Below are 15747 nucleotides of genomic sequence, written 5' to 3'. Positions count from 1 at the left end.
GAGCAGTGCTCAAAAAAGCAAACCCAGAAATCTGTTTAGCTCTAAAACTTATCTACCACTGAAATAAAACAAAATGCAAACAAAGGACGCATATAACTTATGTTCCTAAACTCAGAACAGGCAAAAAGGTGCACAAATAAAAAGGATCTTCTTCTTCTTCTTCTTCTTCTTCTTCTTTTTCTTCTTCTTCTTCTTCTTCTTCTTCTTCTTCTTCTTCTTCTTCTTCTTCTTCTTCTTCTTCTTCTTCTTCTTCTTCTTCTTCTATTGGAGTTTTTTGGCAGTTGGCAGACTAACTTAAAGGTGCATTATCGCCACCTGCTGGATCGGAGTGTGAAGCAAAAGATCGTAAGGAAAAAACTAAGCAAAACAAACAAAAAAATGTTTATTTTAATTAAACCGGTTTCATTGTTAAATTCCATAACATGTTTATAGAAGAGAAGAATATTTTCTTGGGTAACCGCTACTTCTGCTGCTTTTAGAGCTAAGATCAGTTTTTTTTCTTTCATTATCATATTCAATGCAACACGAGCTGAACTCTCTCTGGCTGCCCACGATGGCCACATTGTCCTGTGGGGCGTTTCTTTATTTTGCAAAGTGTGTGGTTGAGTGGTGCTCCATATTTACAGGTGTATATATATTAGAGTGTGGACAACAGGCGCTATTTACAACAAGGTGGTCTCAGTCTGAAGTTAATCTATTCACAAGTTCTCACACTTTCTCATAATTCAAAGCTAAGGCCGGCTCCTGTTTGGGAGCAGAAGAGTCCATGGAAGGGGAGGGGCCAAAGGCTGTCAGCTGGGGTTGAAAAGGCTCCAAGCAGCATGCTGGTCTAATCAGACAGCATCACTCCACTGAGCTCCTCCAATTGCTGCTAACCAATTAGATTGAAAGCGGCCAACCTGGAAAGCTCCTCCTGAGCAAAGTACACCCACGCACACACACAGACACTCAAGGAAGGACAGGGAAAGCTAAAACATAACAGTCTGCATAAAAAATGACCTCAAGGTCACAATGTTAACAGTCATGAATACTCTCACCATCTGCTACAAAATAAAAACCCTCCCAGTATCCTAAAATTGTTTCTGTACTGAAATGACTGCCCTATAGATTAAATAGTTGTAGATATTAAATAGTAGTCTTACTGTGAGCAACAGCAGAAAATATTTTTTTTTCTGCTAAATGTTTTGAAACAATGACGACAATGGGACCACAGTGAGTGTGAGGAGACTCAAAAAACTATGCGTTTCAAATATCCACAATGCATTGCATGAACCCAGATCTTCTAAAGCGTCCTCTATGGATTATTATGAATATTGAATGACGTTGGCCTATCAGCTAAAGCCTCTTGTTTTCTCAGCAGATTGCAGTGGAAAAATAGATTCGAGTGACTCATAAAAGGAGCTTTTACATCTGCCTTTGACAGACAACAGTAACATCTGTGGCTTCTGACTGATGAAATGGATGTTTTCTGAAATGCTATTAAATCATGCGAGTCATTAAAATTAATTTTTTTTGCTCCGTCAGGACAGTGATTCCAAAACTGTGGTACGCATACCAGCGGTGGTACATGAGACTCCACCTGCTGGTACTTTGCTAAAGGCATGGTTACTATCCTGGCGACTGACGATTACAATTAGAAACTGTTCAGTCCAACTTTACTTAAATTTGCAGGTATATTTGGATTCTTAGCTGGAACTCCATCCTGCCCTGCAATTTAACAAAAGCTAAGTTGGCTACCTAACTCAGCCAGCATTTAACTGGCTTGCTGGCACACAGATTCACTGCACCAGCACTGCCAGGCGTACGATAGTAATCATATTTGTCTGATAATTTCGCCCTGTCTACAACGTACAATAAATTATTGGCGAAAGTCCCGTACTGTATGGTAATCTAATAACGATGGGACACTTCGTAATCAGTCTATGGACTATATCATTTTATTTTGTTTCCTGACTTGAATAATATCACACAATAATACAAACGTTATGGATCTCTGTATGATAATTATTCACAGTAAAGTTTGGTGGCCAGCGCATTACATGGGTTTAATGGGAGAAAGAATTAAACAGGAGGGCGATATAAAAATGGTCTTGAAATTGCAAATTGCTACTAATTATTGTCATTTTAATTTGTGTCAGCTGTGTGTTGCACAGTGGAAACCTTCACATCTGTTAGATGCTGAACAGGGCATTGTGGGATAGTTAGCTGAAATTAGTGTCGTGCTTTTTTCATTCCCCTGTGGGAACTATGTAGGGCATCAATTTTACTATCAGAAACCGCACAGTCAATTGAATAAATTGGAGGGTAAATACAAGCCATGATGTAGGAAATGTAGTTACTTTTGACACAACCTGACTAAAAACACGTTGTGATGTCATTTAAAAACTGCATTTAGTAGTTTGCGTCTGTAGAATAAATAAGCCTGTAGATCCTTCAACAGGAGCAGAGACCACTAACCTATAGCTGATGTTGTGGTTGATATGAGCACTGTGTTAAGATCAATAGCAAACCGGTTTCATGATTATGTGGCCGACACAAAAATTCCATTGGAAGAGTAGCCGGAGCGTCACTTTCACATCCAAAAGAAAATTCAACGCGGTTTTCCTGCATGGCTCTTAATTTATCACAGCATGGCTTCGTCAACCTGCTGTGACATGTTGCCTCGGTATAAAGCCACATTACTGCACTTATCTTCTTTGCCAGCCCCTGCTGTGACAGCAGCATGGCATTGTCTGCCAATTCAATTATGGGATGACAGGGACAGCACCAAGACAAGAGTTATTACTTTGCTATTAGCAGAAGAGTTTTGCTGCAGAAGCATGCTATGGAAATGCTGTTCTTTCTTTTTGTTTACTTGAGCCAGAGCCGCACATTTGGAGTCATGCTTGGTTGGAAGCCGTGGAGCTGAGCCAAAAGGTCAGTCTAGTTATTTGGGAACAGGCAGCGTAACACTAAGGTGTGGAACACACAAGAATCAGAATGAGAAGTGGTGTGTTGATGCAGCTGAATGCTGCAGGGGTGGAATACTAAAGACTGAAGTGATATTCCCTCAATTTGTTCTCGTAATTTTAGATAACAATTTGGAATAATTTTACGATCTGTTGCTGATTGTTTTGGCACAGGAATATATATATCTATAGATATATATATAGATATATATATAGATGTATACAAATGTAACCCAGGGGTCTCCAATCTTTTTCCTCTGAAAGCTACTTTGACAAAATTAAAGTGTCCGAGAGCTCCTCATGTTCAGTGACATTTATTCACATAGCTGAGCTGCACCAAAACCAGCTGAATAAGCTTATTTAATGAGAACAATAAATAATTGATACTCGACAAACATTTTCTATCGCAATAGCTTAAATTCAACAGCATGTGCATGTTTTTTTCTTTATGTATTTCTTGACGTTTTGAATTGATGAAGCTCACACTACTCACATCTGTCATAGAAAACAAACAAAAATTTCATCACTCATCCTTATTTTCTATCAGTTACTACATCACATAATTTATGTCACATTCAAACCCAGTATCACAGCAAAATGTGAAATAGACACGCCGGTCCACTATACAATACCGTATTAGTTTTACGTTTTGCCTCGCGTAGGCGTGATTATTTCACACCTGTATGACCACTACATGCCTGCAGTACCAGCTGCACTTCACATGCATATGTTATGCATTCAATCTTTTCTTTCTTTTAATTTGATTTCGTTCTCTCGGACAAAAAGTAAATAAATACAAAATAATAATGCTTAAATGGATCACCAAATCCATGCAATAAGTCTATGCATGGGAAACACTGCATATTTGTACAAACCTTGTGCGAGCTACTCAGAAAGAGGTGGCGAGCTAGTGGTAGCCCTGATGTAAATAATTGTAGATAGTAATTAGTAAATAGTTGTAGAATATACTGACTTAAAGCAACGGCAGATGACACTCATTTTTGAACTAAATGTCTTAAACCACTGACACTGATAGGATATCTCCTCAGAAATGTTGGGAACTCCGTGAGTGTGAGGAGACATTGCACGTCTCGAAAACAATGCGTTTCAAATATCCACAATACAATTCACAGAGATCCTCTAAAGCTCCTTTACAGACTATTATGAATATTGAACGACGTTGGCCTCGCAGCTAAAGCCTCTTGTTTGCTCAGCAAATTGCATTGGAAAAATAGATTTGAGTCATAAAAGGGGCTTTTGCATCTGCCTTTGACAGACAATAGTAAGCCCCATAGCTTTTCAACAATGACATTTTATAAAAACATATACATGTTATTCAATTAAATTAAAATTGTGTTTCTTTTGTTGAGCCAGTTGATAAGCCAATACATGAGATTGCTGAAAACGCATTTTATGGACATCTTATCTTTGGAAACCATACCATACCCACTTCCTGTTTGTATCTGAATGTAGATAAGAAGTACATTTTAGACACAAAGTCAATGTTTTTATCTGGTAAATGTGAAAATACAGCTAACTTTTTTTGGAGCTGAAGACAGAGATAGTGGAATCGCACTTCATCTCTCCTGTAGCTCGGACACGTAGCGGAGATAAGGGAGAACAATTTGGACCCAACAACAAACAAAACTGACCTGGTAAATGCCTGTCTCAAATCTCGATCAATTAGATGTAATGGAGAGTGTAACATGAGGCTGAGGAATTATGATTGCAAATAAGTATGTGAGTACTTGTGCTGAGACTAAAGGTCACCTTAGTTATACCGGAACAAACATTTTATTACAGATTCTGTAGGTCAAACAGCTCTCTGTGATTTTCTAGCTCCACAAATGAGTTTGGTATCGTCCATCACTGGATTAGAGGTCCAAGAAGTGCTCCAGCAGCGGATCTGACTGATTGGAAACCCAACGATACAAGGGCCCGCCCAACCTGACTGCATAACAGGCCTGTCAATCAAACAGGCACGCTCCCCAAAACACATCTTTTTACGCTTATTTTCTATTAATGATGAGATTATTTTTAGATGGACCACCAGAAAACTAATAAGAAGGAGTGACTTTAGCTAACAACACCGAAAAGAACTTCTGGAAAAAAAATTGACTTTGTATGGTAAGAGAATTTGAATGGGAGTCTATTAAGCCGGAGATTTTTTGAAGCCAGCCTCTTGTGGCACTCGATGGTATTGCAGTTTATGACACTTCCGCATTGGCATCGTTTCTCAGACCCAGAAGCTACGTCCTCTTTTATATAAAGTCAATGGTCCTAACATCCCAAGACTTGGAGCAGATATTTTTAAAAACCTGAACAACATGCTGAAGGACATCGCTCTGTCAGAAAAGTGTGTAAAAGATTCGTCTCTTCACACATAGGGATTGATATTTTTCAAAAAGTATAATCACTTTTGAACAGAGAATATTTGCACCCCACTCTCTCTGTGCTTCTGCTCTATGGGCACACTAGCATATTTCATTTGAAAAGAAGTAGGCTGTCTTGGATGTATGATTGTGTCATCATTTATATTTACTCGGCTGAATTGGGGATCAGTCAAGCTTATATTCTACACGATGATGTAAGCCCCAGCAAATGACTTCATTAAGATGGATCTTAAAGCTAGCAGATGTAATAGGTAGGCACATGGCATTTGGGACTGAAAATCCATTTGAAATTGGCTTTTAAACTGGGATTTTCACACAACTGATGTGCAGCTTTCTAGCTGTCTCTCAACTAGTAATGATGTTCTTTAAACTTGAGACTCAGAAAAAGACCTGGAAAATGTTTTTTGTTCCTTTTCTCAGTGAGAGTGTTATTAACATAATGACATGTTCCTGGGGGCGAATGGCCAGAATGCTCCTCTCGAGTCCCTCTCACCCATCAACAACCTCAGTCTGAGGACAGACGAGCTGCACTTTGTGTTGGTAATCAGCGCCCGGAGGCTCAAAGAGAGATGAAGTATTGAAAGCTTGTATTCATATTATTCCTCCTCCTCCTTTCTTGTTATTATTTTTTCAAGGATTCATCATGACTCAGATTTGTAATTACGACTTTTATTTTCCTGGGTGCCCAGTCCAATCAGCAATCAGTCCTGTCCTCTGCCCCATGGACCTCCTTTGTTACTGTGATACAGAAAACAATGGCGGTCAGGGGCCTGATGAGACTTTACCCACGCTACATACACGTGTTTATAAAGCACCATAAGAAACTCAAGTACATCAAACCATTTTGTGACATGAATCAGAATGAATCATCAAAAAATAATTATTTTGTGCAGCATAACAGGTGAAATATCATGAGTCATAAAAGAAGAAAAAACGCTGGCAGAAATTCTTTGATAATCAATTTTATAAAAATTCTTTAAAAGATGGAGTCTATATACACTATACAACATTTTTCTAAGTACCCGGAAGTGTTACCAATGGACTCTATATGCTAGACATTTCTAACTATTTACATATATTTATCTCCTCTGCACTCCAGGCTGCGGGTCAGAAAAGAAAATTCACTGAATTTTTGTTATATGAACCTCAGGTTCAGACTCTTGGTCTCAACCATCTCAGTCAAGGCTTCCCAGAGGAGTGTAAAACTGTGTCTTTTTTTTTTTTTTTTTTAAAGAGAATCAAGGGATTTCAATGAATTATTATTATTTTAAGCTTTGATTTTTAGACACGATCTGTTCAAATCCGTTTTTTCAAATGAAAACATGCTTTTCAAGCCCGCTGTGGTTCATAGCCCATGTGGTTCATAGAAACAAAGCACAAATATATAATTTGTTTTAGGATTGTTCAGGTGAAGATGTAGTGAGAAAAGGAGCATGTCGACATTTCAGTTTCAACCCGTATGGATCGTAGCACTCAATGGATGTATCCTAGACTCACACTGCAGTATTATTCCCCACACTAACCATGTTTATATTCTTCTGTTTATTTTGGGATCTACTGTAGACAACAATGGCAAAGGTTTCTTTTGTCATCACTGAATAGGAGCGTGTTGGCGTGCAGTTGCCATGTTTACATTGCTTCATTCACTGCGGCAGTACACGGGGTGAGCAGTGGAAACAGCTTTCCTCTACGTAAATCGATCTTTTCTTTAGTCTCCCTCACACCAGTCTTTTCTATCAACCAACTCAAACAGCATTTGAAACTTGTAGGAGCCAGGAACAGTTCCTGCGGCCTCTGTGTGGTAACTCCTTCGCTACTGTAACCCTTTTGTGAAGCTTCACTCCCCAGCTGTGTAGCTATAATGGCTACTTGATTGTCTGCACTGTTTACAGCACCGTTTACATAAAAATCAACCATGACTGCATCTATTGACCCAGGATGGCTACATACCCAGTGTGCACTACTGTGTGCCTACATTGGTCACCTTTAATTTTCCACATAAATCCATACTTATGTAGAAATATATTTTTCTCTTTAATGTGCTCTTATTGCCTACCTGTCCTGTTGTTCTCGTCATTGTACCGATGATCCACTTCCAAAGTACTACTGACTAATAAAACTCGATTGTCTTTTCATGTGATTAGGCATTGAGGCTATGATGTTAACCCCGAGTACACAATGATCCTGGCTGCTTTGCATGAAAAATCCAAAGTAAAAACCGTGTGTTAAAGGAGCAACATTTTAGATTTAGTGGCATCTAGTGGTGAGGTGGCCAATTGCAACCAACTGAATACCCCTCACCCTTACAAGTATGAAGGAGAATCTGCAGTAGCTGCAAAACTTGTAAAAAATCCAAAAGACCCTCTCTGGAGTCAGTGCTTGGTTTGTCCCTTCTGGGCTCCTGTAGAAACGTCCTAATGAAGCCTCGAGTTCGGATTTTGTCCGGCATCATCTTGCTAGTTCGGAGCAGTTTGGAGCCAGAAGTGACCATATTTGGACGAGTTGGGGGGGAGCGAGTGGTGTATCTGACTCGATCTGATTGCAAATCCGACAAAACTATGTCCCGCCGACCAAACACCGCTTTTTGAGGGTTATTATCAAATTCATTATGCCAGAAAACTAAGAAGGACCTTTGCTAATAACAACTTTTTTTATTGTGGAACATATTTCTTGACTTCAAATTTCATGAGTGAAGTTGAATGGGAGTCTATGGAGCCGCAGGCTTTTTGGAAGCCAACCTCTAGTGGCCCTCGGTGGTATTGCAGCTTAAGGCACGTGCACATCAGCCTCATTTTTCAAACCTGGACGCTACGTCCACTTTTATATACAGTCTATGGGTGCAACATTGCTGGGTCCGTGTAAGAGGACCCGCTCCCTGTACAGATACGAAGTGCTCATTCTAATGCAAGAAAAATACAGTGGTTCTTAGTTTCAGATTATTACACATTAATGAAAACATGATTATGGATTTTATCCATTTCTGCCAACAGATCCACTTAAATCCTACACACTGAACCAGAGCTCCCTTTACAAGTCTGGGTGCTCATTATGTGTTTGCACACTCTACAAGATGAGGACTCCTTTTCCAAGCGGAATGAGTGAGGATTGTACAAATGTGTTTAAATATGGGAAATCACATTCAGTGTTGTTGGCTTTCCTACGAGGCAATCTGGCAAACAACTAGACATTTAACTTGTGATAAGCCTGAAGTGGGTTTTTTTTCTTCCAACTCTTCTCTGGACAGCTATTAGATGAAGAATCGATTGCAACATGCTGCTCGTTACCAACAAAGCTTGTGGTCTCATGAGCTGGACCGCCGGTATTTCGTCAGACCAGGATAATGTCAGCTGTGCTTCCAGGATAACTGGAAGCCATCTGCAGCAAAAATGCAGTCCCACACAGCTCTCAAAGCAGCCTGGAGGGAAACTTCAGTATTCATCCTGTTAATTACAAAGCCTGAAGCCTTCAAACCACACCTGAGACTCTCCTTTCCTTCATTTCGAACGTTACCTCATTCTGGCCCCGCTCATCTGATAAAAATGTACAGTGTTCGCTCTTCATCAGGATTATTAGTCAAGTGGAACCGCACAGCCATTTTCAAAATGTACACACACTCAGCCTCACAAAGGAGACATGGTGGTAAAAGTGGTGAGCATGTGGACAATTCAAACAGTACTGAAATACCACTGACCTTTAAGGTGTTAGTTGGTTAATACATGCTGCGTGATCTGGCTGCACCTCAAACGATGGAGCCACAGTACAGACAACTGGGATTCTTGGCTTTGAGCACTTTGAGTCAGTACAAATGAATAATAATTAGACAAATAACGTCCAACAAGCTGCTGGAAAGCAAACAGCCTTGACATTAAAGCCGTCATTAATCATTTATCAGCATCTCATTTTTCGCACTTTTAAAAAAAAAAGAAGGAAAAGAGAAAATCCCAACACCATCTAATCTCAATCTCAAAACTTCCACTTCTTTTGACTGTTTATACGAAGACATAATCTAGTAATGTAAATGCTACTAATGAAAATAGTTAAGATAAAGTTGGATGTCAATCAATAGCAGGATAATCTGCCTTTGTATTTAATTTCCATTTTCCAATTTGACATTTTGTGTTTGTATTAGCTGTTTTCTTGTTGCATGTTTTTGTTTATGGACCAGTTGTTGCTCTGGGACGTACGTCACTACCACTGCTGCAGTTGTTGAACGTGTTAATCAGCTTGTCCAGACTCCAGTAACTACTTCCCTTTGTTTTTAGAACGTGCGTACATGTTTTTTGACCTCACGTGGTATCGTAGCCTCACATTTATCCTGCTGTGCCTCTCCTGCAAATCTCCAACTTGCTCTTTTACAGTTAGGAAACATCGGGAATATAACCCAACTTTTTAGTTGTCAACCCAGTATCATGCCAAAGCGTGTAATACACCCATCAGTCTGCTGGAGGATACGGTGCCATTGTCACCTCTTGCCTCGCCTAGACCTAAAAATTAAAGTGCCTTATTATTAAGCTACCGAAAACCATGTGGTTAGATTTAGGAAAAGATCACAGCAGCAGTTTGGTTCAGTTTAGACATCACGACTACCTGATTAGGGTTAGGAATTGTGTGTTGGGTTAAAAATTGGTAATCTATACCTTATGTTTTATAAGTAACTTCCTTACGTTACCTAGAATAAATCCATGTTGACCAAATGCTGAAGTCCCTTGATGTGCAAGACCACTGAGGGCCACTAGGGGCTGGCTACAAAAAACCTTCAATAGACTCTCATTCTAAAAGGGTCAAATTTCCTCCTAAAATACGTCAACATACTTTTTTTTCAAGTCAATATGGTGTTTTTAGTTAAATTACCTCCTTCTGATTAGTGCTCTGGTGGTCTTTCTGAAAATAATTATTTAATTAATTAGATATTAGGCCTCAAAGACTGGTATGTTTGGGAGCATGCCTGGTTTGATTGACATTCCTGGGAAGCAGTCAGGTTTGTGGTCCATGTTGTTGGGCGTAGTGTCGTCAGGTTCTCAGTCAGATCAATCAAGATGGCCGAAATGCTGCAGTATATTCCAGGCTTTAAAAACAACATTTCACAAATCAATGAGTGACGTCATGGTTGGTTGCCACAGGCCTGTAATTGGTACTGACGGGTGTGCTGCAATATCAGACCCACAGAAGCCTGTTGCACAAGAATAACTCTAAACAATGACACATTATTCTCTTGAAGGTTAGTAGAACGATGTTAAAACTGCTGTAGTGATTTTTCATTGATGGATGTTCTCTTTCTGTCTGACGTAAAGTCCTTGATGTTTTTCCGTCTGACCTGATGAGAGAGAGTCTTGGTAGAAATTCACACACTTGGTATTTGAAGTAAATCTTTGGTCAGGCTGCCTTTGAAATACATACAGACCTGAAAGTGCTCCTGCTTGCCATGAAAAGATTACATTTTGACAAAAATAAGGAGGAGAAAAAAAAATCCAATTAAAAAAATGCTCTGGAGACGTATTCATTTCACGCTGACTTGTATATTTGAGCTTTTAAGAGTCACTTGAGTTGAGTAAAGCTTATTGGAGCTGGAAGTACTGGCTCTTAATACGTTCATATAGTCTCCATATTGTTTTGCAATAAATCAACGGTCAAGATATCAGTAAGAAAAGATCTCTACTCTGAATGTCACCTCTCCACTGAGAATGAGTCACCTGTTCCGGTTTTGTGCTTTGTCTGGAAGAGTGCTACGGTCTTTACACGCTTTATATAATTCTTCAAATCTATTGTAAAGCCACATAAAAATATTTACATGATAAGCACAAAAATATAGTTTCAAATTATTAGTAGCCTAAATGTGAAGCTATAGACGGCCGGTACAAATTCATGCTATGCCCAGCTTGCCGAGTATGCAACCCCATCTAAAAAGCATTTAGGGGTGCTGGTAGGCGGGTTTTCTTTCTTGAGGACGGAGACAGTGTCGAGTTTTCCCCTGCCTCCGATCTTTACGCAAATAATGACCGTTTCTGGTTCGAATTTCATATTTAACAGACATGTTACATCTTGCTTAATCCTTAAGGTTAAGGTCTGGTATTAAGTGATTATAGTTAATGTTGGTTAGTGTCTTGGTTAGGCTGTCCACAGTGAGGGGATGTCAATGCAAGGTCCTAACAAGGATAGATGGGCAAACGTGTGTGTACATACTGTATGTGTGTGTGTGTGTGTGTGTGTGTGTGTGTGTGTGTGTGTGTGTGTGTGTGTGTGTGTGTGTGTGTGTGTGTGTGTGTGTGTGTGTGTGTGTGTTTACAGCACAAAACAGTACGTAACTGTTTGTGTTTTCCAGGTTTAAAAAAAAAAACAATGTAGTTGCCTGTGCGTGCGATGGTCTCTTTAAAGTCTCGACACATCTACTTTATTTTTATTTCCAGTCCGTCTGGTACAAATTTCCAGTGCCTGGAGGGAGTTGGGGCATAAGTTGAATATTGATTAGACCAATTTGAAATATTAGCCTCCTTAGAGCAGTTGACACCGCACGCCCCCACGAGATTAAGTGAACAAGCAGCCCACCGAATCCACTTAAATTTCTACTTCTTGAGTGCCCTGACAGATTTGCATTATCATAGTTTTGACCCCTGCAGTGAGAATTGGCAAAGATGTGTGCTGTCTTCAACAGATCTCAAGAGGATGTCGAGAAATAGGGGGAAGAAAAAAAATTCAAGACATGTTCAAGGACAGGTACATTTTTTATTCAAAATGAATAGCAATTTTTGTGCTGTTGATAGAAAGAGAGGGGGAAAAAATGATAGAAAAGTGTCTCGCAGTGCCTAATCAGCTGTTGTGTGGGTGTTAAATGGGATATCGCTTGTTTTTTTTAGGAAATCTCTGGGAAATAGAAGAAGATGAGGCAGGGCCTATTGTGGTCTTTCTCTTGTGTGTCAGTGGAAAAGAACAATATCAAGTTCTATTAAAGCCGAATTTTGATTCACGTTGTCTCCCATACACCTACATTATAGCATAGGTGCAAATTAAGAGCTAAGAAAAGCTAATGTTGCCTTTTAAGTACTAACGCAAAGTAATGTGGTGCAGCTGAAGAACATCTCTGAATGTGCTGCAGGATATGATAAATTCTTTACATTACACTCTTTGGTGCTATTTCATTCCCTGGTTTCCATTGCTATACTTTTTCATCTGCTCGTGACAGTAAGCATCCATTTGTGGAGCAATTTAAAAATTCCCAGATGCTGTAGTTACCATTAAGGAGGAAATCTACCAATGTAGTTCTGTAACAAAAAATATTTTTTCCATTGACTTATTGCACCATAAAACCTTTCACCAATGCTTCCCTTCTTCCATACATTGCAGTTTGAGCTCAGTCAGTCAGAGCTATGAGTCTGGTTTGGTTTGGATGAACCTCCGCAAAAGCAACAAAGGAAGAACCAACAACTGGTGAAACCTGGTTTTACTTCCAAAGCAGACATTTTTTAGATTTACTTAAAGTGACACATCATTATCTTGTGCAGTACAGGTCTCTTTTTCCCCTTAGTGTTGCAACTGATGTTACAAAAGGTCGAAGGAGAAAGTTCTGAAGACCAATTACATGTTTCTAAATGGACAACTGAAAACACGCTTAATGATTCATTATGTTTATGTCTGAGCTACTTTGAGGTTTTCACAGCTGAAAGTCCGAACCAATATCCAAACCAAGGTTTATGTGTTTATTACATTGTAAACATTTGATCTGGTTCATTTTGGTTTCACTTGACAATTTTTCCAGCAGTTAAGAACTTTGCATGAAATACTGAAGTCCCTGTACTTAACACTGCTTGCTTTGTAGATGGTGTGTCTCATGATGATGCTGGCGATTTGTAAATGGTCTGTACTTGTATAGCGCTTTATCACCTTTTGGTCTCAAAGCGCTTTAACATGGTTTTCCCATTCACCCATTCATGAGACAGATCACCATGCAAGGTGCTGCCATCAGGAGCACATTCACACATTGATGGTACACCATCGGGAGCAACTTAGGGTTCAGTGTCTTGCTCAAGGACACTTGGGCATGTGGACAGGAGGAGCTGGGGATCGAACCACCAACCTTCCGATTAGTGTTCAACCCACTCTACCGTCTGAGCCTCAGCCTCCCTTGTGTGCCCTTTGTCAATTCAGATTTTAGCCTTTTCAGTTTGAATAGAAAAAAAATGTATGAACAGTTTAATTTCATTGCCACTATATTATTGTTGTTATTATGGCTTTACAACTGGCACCCATTTTCCTCTCAGAAAATATTTTAAAGTTTTTATGCAATTTTCATGCTGAGTTTTGATTTATGTATCAACCAAATTACAGTTAAACTCTCCTCCTTTTCCTGCGTGATGCCATGACTCTTTCTTCTTCTATTATGTAATTAGTGATGATATGCTGTCTCAACTTCTAGTAATTGGTCCAAAAGTCCAAACTATATCAACAAAGTTTTTACATTGCAAATGAACCAAACAGTTTTATCTGGACCGAGAACAACTCTTTTGGTCCGACCAAAATTTGGTCAAAAAATCGGGCCAAAAAATAAGTTAATGCAGGTTTAATCACCAATTTAAGGACATCATGTTAATGATATAGCACGTTTTTTTCTTATCCAAATCCAGTCTACAAATAGAGGGTGTTGTAAGTTGAGGTTCAGGGGCAAATTGGTCTTTCCATTTAAACTAAATTGTCTTCAGTAATGAAACTACTCTACAAGGACATCCCTTATATTAATATCAATGATGTGTCACACCCTAAGACCTTATGGCTAAGCCTTGTATCATTAGCATATAGCAGAAAAGCAACCATCTAACAGTGTCACAAGAATAATTTTATTGGAGTTCATGGTTTTTTAAGTTGATTTCCAAAATACTATATTTTTTATGTTTCATTTATTTTGGTTTTATTTGCATAAGACTGTCTTTTTGGTTTAGAGTTATTTCAAAATGCACAGGATCTTGGTAAAAAAATTTAAACATGAAATACCCAAAAAAGTGTTATCAACTATAACTACCCTCAACAAAAATTTACGACTGCATGAGTGCCGTTTTGAGCCCCGACAGGCTCGGGCTGAAAATGTCAAGTTGTTATATAGCTGTCATCCCAGAGTCAGTAATGAGGAAGATGATGTTGCTCAGACCGGAGCGCTCAAAAAGGTGATGTTAGTCAGTTTCATGATTTTTCCTTTTGTGTGTCACTTCCTTCCGCTGACTGAAACCAAATGCCCCCATCAAACCGTGTTCCCGCCAATTCCTGCGCCGGTTTGAGAGAGTATTGTCGGATATAATAATAGGGAGGCCTCGCCTAGCTTGCCAATCAGCGATTGTTGAGCTCTGAATGGATACTTGATTGTTCTGAATTGCTGTTTAGATGTCAAAAAGGAAAAATGTCCCTTTTTGTTTTTTGCTTCCTTTATATTTATTTATTTATGTATTTATTGTGCCAGTATAGTGAAGATGGTTGGCTTTGAATGTCTCGCTGCCATGTGGTTAGGCTGACTTTGTGGAATCTTCAAAATTTAACACATGGCCCATTACAACAGCCCCTTTGTATATATGGAGATTAGTGTAACAAAAGCCAAATGTTTTTCATCTTTGTAACATGTGGGTTAAATAAAACTCTTGAACTGTCCAAGAAAATATAAAAATGACAAAATAAGTGGAAAACAAAAGTGTTGTTCTTCTCTCGTGGCAGGATGAACCAGGCCCCCACCAGCGGCTTCGAGGAGGACGTGGGCACCAGAACAACTCATCATGTCATGTATCCAGAAAGTGCCATCGACCTGGAGAACACCACCAGTCTGGTGCTGATCCCTTTCAAGACTCTGGACCTGCAGTGGATTATTAGCGCTCTGACCACTGGCACGATTAAACAGTAAGTGTACTCAATGAACATCAAAGCTGCGCTAATCAATATTTTTATATGCAGAATGGATCAAATGATGATGTATAATGTGAAAGGCGTTGCTCTCAGTGATGAACTCGCAGAGAATTATGACCCGACTGCAGTTTTCCTTCAACTGTGCAGAGCTTTTTAGTGTCTTTTATCTCTCCGACTCTCCAATTTTATGGTCCATAGCACATTTTGGTTCAGGCTCACCTCCCTCGTGTTCCTCGTTTCCAGTTTTGGGGAGGTTATACTTTTGAAATGTAAGAGGTTACAGATTACAATTTACCTAGTTTAAAAATGTAATAAATCATGTAATTATTCTAATTACTTCAACAAAGTAATGTAACTTATTACATTTCAGCACTTTTTTATTACATTTCTGATAAATGGTTTAAACTGACATAAAGCTGAAAAGTTCTAAAACCTAATTATGAACTAGTAAGTGTAACAGAACTCAACACTGATTACTGTCATACTTTAATAAGAAGTTATTCAATATAACTTGAATTAAGATTGAAATGTTT

At 39.1% G+C, this 15747-nt stretch overlaps 1 protein-coding gene across 1 annotated transcript in view; it reads left to right on the top strand.

Moving 5' to 3' along the window:
• Positions 1-15747, top strand: part of LOC138214678 (CMP-N-acetylneuraminate-beta-galactosamide-alpha-2,3-sialyltransferase 1-like) — a 76022-nt gene that overhangs the window by 49896 nt on the left and 10379 nt on the right. Inside the window, exon 4 of the mRNA XM_069176447.1 lies at positions 15029-15208. Coding sequence (XP_069032548.1) covers positions 15029-15208 — 180 coding nt within the window. The remainder of the gene's footprint in view (positions 1-15028; positions 15209-15747) is intronic.

The sequence above is a fragment of the Embiotoca jacksoni genome, unplaced genomic scaffold (genome assembly GCF_022577435.1).
Source record: "Embiotoca jacksoni isolate LCO1_2020_lvr unplaced genomic scaffold, fEmbJac1.0.p SCAF_7, whole genome shotgun sequence".
In the NCBI taxonomy this organism is placed as follows: Eukaryota; Metazoa; Chordata; class Actinopteri; family Embiotocidae; genus Embiotoca; species Embiotoca jacksoni.
This window is presented reverse-complemented; position numbering and strand designations above follow the sequence as displayed.